The following is a 12,903-nucleotide window of genomic DNA, read 5'->3' as shown; positions in this document are numbered from 1 at the left end:
CTCAGATTGCAAGGAATCTGGGTGTGATCCTAGATAACAAACTGTCCTTCACTGCAAACATCGCTGCTACAACCCGCTGCTGTAGATACACTCTTTACAACATCAGGAGGATACGTCCCCCCCTGACCCAGAAAGCGACGCAGCTTCTGGTCCAGGCTCTCGTCATCTCACGCCTAGACTACTGCAACTCCCTCCTGGCTGGTCTACCTGCATGTGCCATCCGACCTCTGCAGCTCCTCTAGAATGCAGCGGCTCGTCTGGTCTTCAACCTTCCTACATTTTCCCACACCACACCGCTCCTCTGCTCCCTTCACTGGCTTCCAGTAACTGCTAGAATCCACTTCAAGACAATGGTACTTGCGTACCATGCTGTGAATGGATCTGGCCCTTCCTACATCCAGGACATGGTTAAACGTACATACACCCCAGCACGTGCACTCCGCTCGGCATCAGCCAAACGGCTCGCTGCACCCGCACTGCGAGGGGGACCCAAGTTCCCATCAGCAAAAACACGTCGGTTTGCTATCCTGGCTCCAAAATGGTGGAATGAGCCCCCCATTGACATCAGGACAGAAGAAAGCCTACACATCTTCCGGCGCAGACTGAAAACTCATCCCTTTCGACTCCACTTCGAGCGATAGAATTACTAACTAAGCACTTACATACTAACAAAGCACTTATATACTAACAAAGGACTGGCTTATCTAAAGCCAGTTGAGTAGCACTTAAAATGGTTTGGTTCTATGAAACCTGATGTACTTACGTATATGATTCTGTTTTCTTCAAGTTTGTATCTTCTTGGTCGAATGCATTTATTGTAAGTCGCTTTGGATAAAAGCGTCAGCTAAATGCAATGTAATGTGAAAATGTAATGTATGATTTGTGTTTAGAGTAAAATAGAAGATAAAGCAACGTGTCAGGACCTTGACACAAACTGATGGACCCAAATGCACGACAAAGTCTTCAATGTAAAAAAAGTGTCTCTAATTTCAAAGATCAGGGAATTACTTTTAACAGAGTAGGTACTTGAATCAACAAAAAGCACTCTCAAGGAGGAAAAACTATGCATAACAAAAAGAGAACTTAAGAAAGAAATGTAAGCCTACAAAATTAACAAAACAACAAAACCTGAAATGAGTGAAAGCAATCTTTTTTTTAGCTGAGGCTTGGCACGACCATTCAGGGAAACAAACAAGACAAACTGACACAGGACAGGGGAGAGACAGGACTATTTAAACAAGAGGTGAGTGGGAACAGGTGGAAACAATCAGGGGCGGGGCAGACACTGATGATGGCGGGAAAAAAACCAAAGTGGAGGAAGAAACAGGGCCTGAAATGAAAGACAAGAGGTAAGTGCAAAATAAAACAGGAAATGACAGACAAAATACATAGACATAACTAACACATTTGACGAGACACAACACAGCGTATGCTTTAGGGCGTGGCTAGCTTGTGATTGACAGGTCACTACCATGTCCCGCTGGGGTTCTGTCCATTTTTTATTGCATGTCTTCTGACAATGGTAGGAAAACACAACAACCATTGACATGAAGATTCATACTCCTCAAAGGAAAAGTAGTATTAATACTGTATTTCCCAATCTGTTCTTTTTTCCTTTTCGTTTCTGTGGATGAGTTATCTCTGAAGAACAAGCCTTCATCTCAGCTCAGCTGGGCATCCAATTTCCTAAAATTACGCTACTCTACCTGTTCCTCCATCTTCAGGTTTCACCCCTTCTTTATCTTGGAGCACCTGAGTCATCTCTGCTGCAGTTACCTTTGGCAGGAAGAACACTCAATATAATTGTGCTCGGATTAAATAAGAGTGCGCTTATTAGGGGTCATGGTTAAAGGTTACAACTAACCAGTTGCCTGACCAGCTTTCAGTGTGGAAAATAGTGAAGATTGCGAAGATTCTTAGCAGCCACGATCAATGGGGAAAAACACTAACCATTCGTGATAGTTCCTCTTTTCACTGGGATGTTTGAGTAAAACACTACAGATGGGGACAGAAATGATTTAACAGACACTGGATACACAACATCAATATATACAGCTCTGGAAATAACTAAGAGACCAGTGAAAAATTATTAGTTTCTCTGGTTTTAGGTATGTTTTTGAGTATAATTTGTATTATTTATTTTTTATTCTATAAACTACTGACAACATTTCTCTCTGCTGGAATTCAACAGACACTGGAAGGGCAATACATGTAGAGATTTAAGAACAATTTGGAGTGATCTCTTAGTTTTTTCCAGAGCTGTATGTTTTTTAACAAGATATCAACCTATCTTTTTCCAAGGTTAGCGTCAATGGTGACTAGTTACTTTTGGTTTAAGATTTTATTATGTCATTATGAATTTTGACCTTCCATTAAATGTGATGTTATTGCTTTGAATGACAATTAACCTTGAAAATACATATATATATATATATATATATATATGACATTATAAGTGTATTTATATATATATGTAGCCTCATATTCCATCTAAAATATTTCTCAAAATTTTCTTCCACAGCAACATGTTTCCAGCGAACCTGGTTCAAGCCACTTTTCAGCAGGTAAGCACAAATGTTAATGGAAAAGACACACAGAAAAAAAAGGGGGAAAAAATCAATAAGTAAAAATAAAAGTGAAGAAAATAATTATCTTAATCGGAAAAACATTGAACTGACTAAAAAAATTAAATAACGGCACGTCTTCTGCAATCCACTCCCATTATGTGAATCTTCTAATTCAAATCTGTACACCTTTGAAAAGAGCCCATGTATAGATCATTATTATGTGAGGATCCGCTGCCCTGAACATCTCTGTTGGTGTCATGTCTGTGCTGATGTTGGCTCTGTCTTTGGTCTCAAGTATCGAACCCAGAGAGTTCCTGAGCTCATCCCCAAACCAACGGTGGCTCAGCTCCTGGATGAAACCACCACGCGCAGGGTCTACATCTACGGCATCCAGGACGACAATGGCACAGATATACAGAATTTCTCCCTGGATCTCACGCCACCGCCTGATGTCATCATGAAAACATCACCTGGTACCAGTGAAGGCATGAATGTGCTTGGGATAGTAATTTTTTCAGCTACCATGGGTAAGTGGTTGGCATATATCCCGCACACACATCTTCAGAGTTAAGTTACATAATTGCAATCTTGGCAATTATATTCCTGCATACTTACGTTTATAATGGGCTGTGATTCCATGTGGAACGCAGAGAACAAAGAAATGGTGACCTCCATCAATTAACACTGTGGGTGCATCAGTGGAGGTTTATAATTGATGCATTTAACAAACAATGAATGTGATCTATGTTGTTGTGGTTCTCTTTTTCTATCCAGGAATTATGTTAGGAAGAATGGGACCCAACGGAAGCGCTTTGGTCAACTTCTGCCAGAGTGTGAATGAGGCCGTTCTGAAGATCGTTGCCATTGTCATCTGGTAAGAGTTATATCTTGGAAGTAAGAAACACCTAAATTAATTCAATTAAGCAGTTTTGCTGATACTAATACTATTGATTATTATTGTAGCTGAAGAAGAATTTGGAATTTCTCGTTTTTTGCTTGGCTTTATGGCTGATAATATCAGCGCCTTTGTCAGTAATTCACTATGACATTAGTAAAGGCATTCATGTTCCCCAGAGGATGAATCACACTATATTGTTGATCCCTGAGTTATTCTAATCTACGCAGGGGTCTCCAACCTTTTTCTAACCGGGAGCTACTTTTGAAAAAAGAAAGTGGCCAAGAGCTACTCATGTTATTTTATATAGATTTCAGTGCACATATCACATTCGTGACTCAAGAGCAGAAACATTAACATTAACATGAATAAACTTCACTTTCTCATGAAGAGAAAAAAAGACAAATAATCACCATGCAATACTGAGTTCTGCTTTAACATCAATAACTACAGTAAACAGTTTTACAGATAAGAGTGCAAAGTTCCTAATTGTAATAATAACATTTCTAGCTCTATAATTTAAATTATTTCAAGCATTTCACAAATTTGTTTCACATGTAAAAGGGGAATATGGCTTGTGCTTTTCTCAACTTGCATCAAGCAAACATATGTCTTCAAACATTCAGTCTGTCACTGCATTGTTGTCTTTCTCCTGACTCAGCTAATGTGACACCTGGCACTGCATAGCATCCACCAGAGCACTGTACTGGGGTGTGTATCCTGACAAATTCACTCTGATTGAGTCATTGAGGTGTTCATCAGTAAGTCTTGTCCTGAATTTGGATTTGATAAAGTTCATATCAGAGAATGCTGATTCACAGCGATATGTTGACCCAAATAAGCAGGACAGTTTCAGTGCAGCAGTTTGAATGTTTTTGAATTTCTCTGGGTCCAATAGCTTCCAGAAATCTTTGTCCATCTGATGTGCTTTCAGCTGAATGTCATTCTGGAGATTGATTATCTCCAGCTCCAACTCTGAAGCACTGAGACTGAAAAAGCTGGCCAGTTGCTCAGACATGTCAGTAACATCCACGATGTTGAATGGGTTAGCAAGGAAACTTGCACAGGGCTCAAGCTGCTTAAAGTCAAGAAACCTGTCCTCAAATTCCTGCCCAAGCTTAGTTAAGCAGTCACAGTACTTTGATAAGTCAAGAAAGCCAGCAGCAGCTTTATTCTCCTGCAGTACTTTTTGAACAGAGGGGAAATGATGCAATTTATTTCCCTTTACTTGCTGAAGATATAGACACAGATTTGCTTTAAAGGCCTTTACAGCACTAATCATGTCACATACTGTTTTGCCATTGCCTTGTAGCTGGAGGTTAAGCTGGTTTAATTTTCCTGTCAGATCAGTCAAAAAGGCCAGGTCAAGTACCCAACCAGCATCAGATAAGATGGAGGTGTCCTCCCCCCTCTCTTCCATGAAGAGCTTTACCTCATTCAGCAAGGAGAGGAAGCGCTGTAGGATTTTCCCTCTACTCAACCACCTCACCTCAGCATGGAGAAGGAGATCTCCATATTCAGCTGACAGTTCCTCAAGAAAAACTTTGAAGCTCCTGTGTTGCTTTGCCTTCGCTCGGATAGAGTTTATTATTTGTATCACAGGTTTCATGACGTGATTGAAGTCCATAACTTTGGCACAAAGTGCTTCTTGGTGAATGATGCAATGGTAACTCAGGAAACGTGGGAAATATGGATCTGACTTACAATTTGCGATAAAACCGGTGGCGTCCATCAGTTGTTATGGATACAAGCTTCTCCATTTGCACGCCTTTATTTATGAAATAATTCTTAATAGAATTATACACGTCCACACCTCTTGTTGTTGTTTTGAGTGGAAGCAGTGTCAGAAATTCCTCTTTCGCCGTAAAATCCTCAAACACCATCCGGATGAACACAGACAGCTGAGCTGTGTCGCTCGCATCCACCGACTCTTCGCACTGTATGGAGAACCACTTGCACCTGACCATGTCCCGCTCCAACTGTCCCATGGCATCCACTGACAGCGCCGACACTCTCCTCGCCACAGTGTTGTTTCCCAGTTGCACATCGTCAATGGCAGACATTATCTCCGACTTGCTCTTGTGGTCTCTGAACAAAGTCTCTGCCATAACAGACATCGCTCCCTTAAGAACACCGCCATCAGTGAAAGCTTTTTTGTTCTTTGCCAAATACTGAGCGACTCGGAACGATGCTTCTGTAGCTAGGCTAGCTTTCTTGGCAGGCTTCGTGAACAATGACTGCTGCCTTTGTAGCGTAGCTTTTAATTGTTGTACCTTCTCAACGCGAAGGCAACTGCCGGCGGGATACTCCTTTGAAAAGTTTTCGTGAAGTTTTGTGAAGTGCCGCTCGACATTTCCCTTCTTCCCCACCGCAACACTCGAGCCACAAATTAAACACACACACTTGTCTTTGATGCTCGTAAATAAAAATGCATGTTCCCACTCGTCATGAAAGTAGTATATTTTAGATTTCTTCTTTGACGGACCTTCCTCAGTTGTCATGACTGCATCTTACATCTCTTTTTCTCTATCTTTCTTACTCTCAAAATATACTACATAAATAAATATGTCTCAACATGTCAACTGCACTTTAGCGCCCTCTGGTGAGCTACTCGGAAAACCTCCGCGAGCTACTGGTAGCTCGCGATCGACGTGTTGGCAACCCCTGTTCTAATGTAACACTATAAGATTGATATGATGTTTTTTAATGAAGTTTCTAAACTATTGGACCGATTGCTATAACATTTTAATTAGATGTAGGGTGCCCAGGGAATTAATCTTTTTGACTTTGGTTGTCCCCTAACTTTATATGTTATGCATGTCAAAATCTGAATTCTACATTTCCAGAAAACGTGTTCAGATGATCATGGCTCCTGTGTTGGGATGATTTTTTATGACATTTGATTTAGTCATGTATGTCCCCTCAGAGCTAATTGGTATATTTTTTGTAACCCCCACATTTTAATTTATCCAATCTACACAAAATTACCAATACCTTTATAAATCAAATAGCACTCTGAGGACTCACGCCAATGGTGCATTCATGTGCTCCTGGGATGGTATCGTATTGGATTGTATTCTAGCGTTTGGATCAAAGAACCACTAGCAGGAATATAGAAGTGTTTTTGAACAGTAAATGCATCATGAGTGCTGAGACTTGAAGAAAAAAAAACACTCATTTAGAAAAGAATAGAACAGCAACAACAGGTTGTGGTTGTCTTTTAGTAAACAAATACTCTACCTTTCTTCTGTCCCTTAAAGGTATTTCCCTTTTGGCATCGTCTTTCTGGTTGCCGGTAAGATCTTGGAGATGGATGACCCTTCAGCCATGGGAAAGAAGCTGGGTTTTTACGCCATTACGGTGGTAATGGGCTTGGTGCTACATGGCCTTTTCATCCTCCCGGCCATGTACTTCTTCATCACTAAGAAGAGCCCCATTGTGTACATAAGAGGAATTTTGCAGGCCCTTCTCATCTCCTTGGCCACCTCCTCCAGGTAAAATGAAAAGATTGGATTTTTCCAAATTGAATATTGCATTGGATTTATCTATTTATAACCGTTGGGGCCATGTGAATCTGATGTTTTTCTTCCGAGCCAAACATGCTGTGTAGAATTCTCTTGTTTTGTTCCTACACTAGAGCGATACTGCAACTATAGAGCAAGTAAAATAAGTTCACTTAGCATTGCTATGATAACGTTTTTAAGATTTAAAATATATCTTTCATTAAGAATTAACAATTTTCCAAGGAGAAAAAAAAAATTAACATTCCCAATTTATCCAAACATCGCTTGATTAAAAACATTGTTGGACCTGAAAGGAGGATCTGACTGTTCATGAACGGACGGTCGGAGTGTCTAAAGAGTTTTTTAAACAATCTATAAATCTTTCGTAAACTGGCTAGCTAGCTAGCAGGCACCAGATTAAATAAGTGACAAATATTTACACTTTTCAACACTGCATATCGTTCTGGCAGTGAGAGTTATTATATAAAACATTGTCACTAAATGTTTTATTCTTAACAGCCAGTGTGCTAACATTCTTTGCTTCTTTTGGAGTTCCTCAAGAGGGAGCCACTGAGAGACAATACAAAATAACTGAACACATTGCATGAATTCACATATGAGAATATTTGTATTTGTCGTCCTCCCAGTCACTTATTGCTGATGGTTGTGTTGTTGTAAAACCATCCGCAGGGTAATAATTGAAATGTGGGTGGATAATAGAGTTCTCCTTGAATCATTGGATGATTGTGGGGTTTTACTTTGACCTTTACCCTTTTAACATCTGACACCACCTCAAGGTTGTATGTTAAGATTGGCTATATTTGTGTCGTTTGAAACCAAACTATACCTTGCAACCTTAGTTCAGTATGATGACAATTTACACTTCACTGATCTTCTGCTGCTGATGAGAAATATTGTGATGTTTCTTGCAGTGTGGTAGTGAAGGTTCCGATAAACAACTATTTGCTGGTTGTTTACAGTATGTGTTGCAGTTAACAGTTACTAAGAGGTAGAACCAACGAAACCTCTAAATAAAATTTTGTTTTTGCAGCATTCAGTTGTTCACTAACAAACCTCAGTCTCATTTAAATCACAGCTAATCTTACATTTTGATAAAATATATCTATGCGTATGCACGTTGGCTCTTGCACAACCATTTTGTGGATATTCATTGACATCTTCAATATTGGTATATCTACACATTATGTTCTTGTATTTGTATATCAACCCAAAGACTAGCATTTTCCCCCCATCAACACAAAACTATATGTCTCTATACTTTTTTAGAATAAACATAGGAGAATGTATTATACCAATTTGTGGCAGTTTTAGAAAACTGCAGGAGTTTCAGGGCCACAGCCCTGTAAAAGCATGTTGTGGTATTTAATCGAACTCTGCTTGTCTCAAAGGAGTCTTCATATATGTATATGTTAATATACCGTAATTAAACAAATGTTGTTGTTTTTTCTTCAGCTCTGCCACACTGCCTATCACCTTCAAGTGCCTACTTGAGAACAACCACATCGACAGACGCATCATCCGCTTTGTGTTGCCTGTCGGGGCCACCATAAATATGGACGGCACCGCACTCTACGAGGCTGTGGCAGCCATCTTCATCGCCCAAGTTAATAACTATGAGCTTGACTTTGGACAGATCATCACGATCAGGTAAGTACATTTATACTGGGACTGGCTAAAATAAATTAGCTTTTGGTGGAAATATAATGAAGCGTAAGATATGTCAGCAGTTGAGGGAAGGCAAAATATTGAAGGATATTAGCACAGTTGGATGAAATCCTCCTGGCTCCTCGGTCAAATATCGGAGATGAAATTGTGATGCCGATATTTTTATTAATTTGGTTGGATTACTTAAAAAAACTGTGTGAAAAAAATGAACTAAGTTACTGACCTTGAACATGGAGTCGAGGCTAGCTTTTCTTACCGTTTGTAGTTTCAATGCTAAGCTAAACTAGCAAGCTGCTGTTTGTGACTTCACATCAACCGTGCAGATACTAGAGTAGGGTATCAATCTTCTCAGCCTTCTTTTGGAAATAGAATGAAATAATTCACATTAAATACTCTTTATGCACAGATTCTTATCTCAATATAAATTGAACGAATGAGGAAAACCTTTGATAGTGTGAGGATATAAGCTATAAATTGCATCTGAGTCAGAACATAGAGCAGGCATACTTGTTTTTTTCAGTGCAACATTTGAATGAATCTAACGTCACACATTTAGTTTAATTCTAAATTAAGAACAAATATTATGGGATTTACTAGATACACATATATGTAAATGTCACACAGATTACATCTCATATGAGCTCCTTAGTCTGATCTGATTTCTGCTAAATCGGTCTGGAAGCCCCGGGAACACAGACAGTCAGACAGAAAAGTCAGACAGACAAACAGCCACACAGACAGCCACACAGACAGACAGACAGACAGACAGACAGACAGACAGACAGACAGACAGACCGAGAGACAGACAGACCGAGAGACAGACAGACCGAGAGACACACAGACCCCTTTCCATCGACTCCCTATAACTTTTTTACCACAGGAGATCAAGCCCACCCAGGTCTAAAAATGGCCTGTCCTTCCTCTGATTTCATGTCCAACAGTAATAACATTAAGCAGACCTCTCCTCATGGCTGCAGTCTGTGCCCATTCCGTCATAATCCCTTGGCGGTAAAACCCATATGACCTGTATTACTCATCTCCCTTGTCACAGCAGAATTATAATAATTTTCCTCTCTCTGCGCCCTTTTCCCGTGCCGTTTGGCGGCTGACCAAGGAGCTGCTCCATCTGCATGCCAACACAACCCCTTAACCCCCACAACCCCCCCACCAGCCCTGCAGAGGGACAGTTTGTCAGTTTGTGATCAAAGGTCCGGGTGTGGGATAAAATATCCCCTCAATCATTCTCCCTACATTATTTCAATACTTAACTTAATTAAAAAATGTAATGCTACGACTTATACATTCTATGTCATTAGAACATTTAAAATTACAATAATATCATTTTCAAAACGTATTTAAAGTTTTTGATTTATACACAGCATCCAACACATTCTACTCCGACCCATCTAGATCCTAACCCTCTGTTTTCAAAACTATTGCGAGATGTTAAGGTTAGGAATTAATCTAATGGTCAGCAAGTCTTGTATGTTTTGCAAGTTTTGCAAATGTAGGGTTAGCATCTAGACACGACCACAAGGTCTGTGTTTTTAGCCAATTATTTTGTTGGTCGTTGTAAAATAACGTACTTTACCTGTTTATCATTCTAAGTTGAGTCAGCTGTCAATATTAAATGTCTGCTGGAGACGGAGAGCACATTCAACTCTGAGATTAAGCAATAGTGTTAAAGCTAGCAACATCTGATCTGCTGGCAATACAACAATTGTAGCCAGCAAATTCCCATTCATATGCCACAAATGAGGAGCCTGAATTTGTGTTAATCAGGTACAAAAAAACATTTTTAAAGAATTGAATTAAATATTTCGCCAGTTTTTTATTGTAAACTACAAATGTTATGCTAGAATGAAGAGCTTGACAGGATGGCAAACTGCCGCACTTTCCGTCAGTTAGCTCTCACCTATGATGAGTAATTGTAATTGTTTATTTATATATAAAATAAATGCTCCTCTCCGCTCCATCAGCATCACCGCCACGGCAGCCAGTATCGGAGCAGCAGGAATCCCACAGGCTGGACTCGTAACCATGGTGATCGTGCTGACCTCTGTGGGCCTGCCCACCGATGATATCACTCTCATCATTGCTGTTGATTGGGCTTTGTAAGTAAGAGTTCATCTTTCCAACATGTGAAGCTCTTCAACTCAGCATGTGGTTATGACGTTTGAGTGTCTTTGTACTCTGTAGCATCTTAGCATGAGTATTTTTTATATTGTATATGTAAATACCAAATTATGCATGAGTACCATACTTGATGTATTTAAAAATGTTATGCCTTTACATTGCATAACCTAAACATCTCAACCGATGATGAAAAATATAAAATTTTCCCAAGCATCTTTGACACTGTGCATTACTTTTCATCCTTTTTATTATCAAGGGATCGATTCAGGACCATGGTGAATGTGATGGGGGATGCACTGGCCACAGGCATCATGGCTCATATCTGCAGAAAAGATTTTGTCAAAGAAGGGGAGCAGGTGAGAGCCTTCATCTTAGTTTGAAAGACCTAGAGAAAAGTTCAAGGAATGTGGGTAGCCCACTCTAGCTCCAAAAGTTAAGACTAGTGACTATTCACTCATCTTATACTGAAAAAACTGAAACGTTAACTTAAATTAAATGTTAACAATGTCAACAAATTTCACAAAACTGTATTAGGTTAGTTGAAAGCAATAATATTAAGTTTAACTCAATTATTTTGTATTGAAACTTAATATTATGCTTTCATCTGACCTAATATTGTTTTATGTGACATCTGCTGATGTAATACATATATTTAAAGTCAACGGTTCAGTTTTTTCAGTGAAGGTAAGAACCTGAAAATTATCATAATAGGGCGTAAGTGCCATATCAACAGTCTTCAATCTAACTCAATCTAAAATATTGCGAAACAAAATATGTTAAAAGAGCACACTGTTAACCTGTTCAACCCGGAAGCTGCAGAGTTTTTTTTCTTCACAAAACTGTGTCTCAGGGCTTCTTAACATTTAAAACCTATTAATGTGTCATACGCACTTAACGGGAAGAAAGTCAGCTAACTGACAATACGAACCATTTTTACCAAAACAAAACACAAGCCTCACAAGAAGCGTCTAAATGAGCACTGAGCAAAAAAATGCTTTAGCACAGAACTCTAGGTATATATACCCTTACATATCGGATCTGCACAAACAAGATATCGATTAGCAAACTGAGATTCCACAGATTCTAGGGGTATAAGCATCACTGAGCGATCAGAACTCGCGACAGGGGAAGCAAACACAGACATCACAACACGGAGCTTTACGGAGCAAAAACGGGACATTGTCTTACCTACTGTATGCTGTTGTTCTGATCAAAAGTTGTGTTCAATGGCATTAAAACGATAAAAAAGCTGCTGAAGGTTAATCCATATGTTAATCCAATGTGTCTGAAATGATTACTGATAATCCATCTTCATATTTATGTCAATAACAATTAATATATAGTTGCAGCTTTTGCTAAACCTCTCTAAAAAGGTCAAATGTCACTTGTTTTGCATCAAACTTGATACAGGGTACTTATTATATGTTATAGTTTGGATTCCTAAAGCTTTTAGTCTACTATCCCATCATTCAAGGGTGGTTTTCACTATAAGTAATGTTTTATTTTTGGACGGACACTATCATTTATATTTTTTTACTATGTTCAATCTGAATTTACTTTAAAATAAAAAAGATTCTATATTGATTCTGACTTTTCTACATCCAACTCACAGGTTTATCATTGCTTTGAGAAAAAAGATTGGTAACACTTTATATTAAGGTACACAAATTAACCATAAACTAGTTGTTAATTAACATGCATATTAGCAGTATATTAGCTCTTTATTAGTCATTATAAAACACTTATTAATGCCATGTTCTACATGACCATATTCTACAAGTAATAAGCCATTAGTTGAGAGTTTTTCCTCAATAACCCTCTAATTAGTGCTTATTTATTGCAAGTAAGGAAGTTGTTGTACATGAGTTTTGGTCTTAATATGCGCTGCTCAATATGGGCCTAATAAGGCAGTAGTACCACAAGAATAGTTATTCTCCCATAGTAACACTTAACAAATAGATCTATTCTTATGTAACAAGACATGAAATTATAAGTGTTAATTGTGTCAAATAACTCAAAAGTAGATTGTGTTGGGGTATTGACAGTTCAGCTACCAATAGCAAGGTGATATTGACCTGCATGTTTCATATTTGCACATTTATATTTTTGTAAAATT

General features: G+C 38.9%; 1 protein-coding gene across 1 annotated transcript; it reads left to right on the top strand.

Annotated features, from left to right (window-relative positions):
• Positions 1-2,525: 2,525 nt before the first annotated feature.
• Positions 2,526-11,143, top strand: LOC104958092 (excitatory amino acid transporter 5-like; the record flags this gene model as incomplete). The annotated part of the gene is made up of 7 exons (XM_010785800.1): positions 2,526-2,564; positions 2,863-3,094; positions 3,342-3,441; positions 6,723-6,956; positions 8,439-8,633; positions 10,631-10,765; positions 11,044-11,143. Coding segments are annotated over exons 1-7 (1,035 nt in total), but the record flags the coding sequence as incomplete, so codon positions are not given.
• Positions 11,144-12,903: the final 1,760 nt, after the last annotated feature.

Source organism: Notothenia coriiceps, unplaced genomic scaffold (genome assembly GCF_000735185.1).
Source record: "Notothenia coriiceps isolate Sejong01 unplaced genomic scaffold, NC01 NC01_scaffold00028279, whole genome shotgun sequence".
Classification (NCBI taxonomy): Eukaryota; Metazoa; Chordata; class Actinopteri; order Perciformes; family Nototheniidae; genus Notothenia; species Notothenia coriiceps.
Note: the sequence above shows the minus strand (reverse complement) of the source record. Positions and strands in the feature narration are given on the sequence as shown.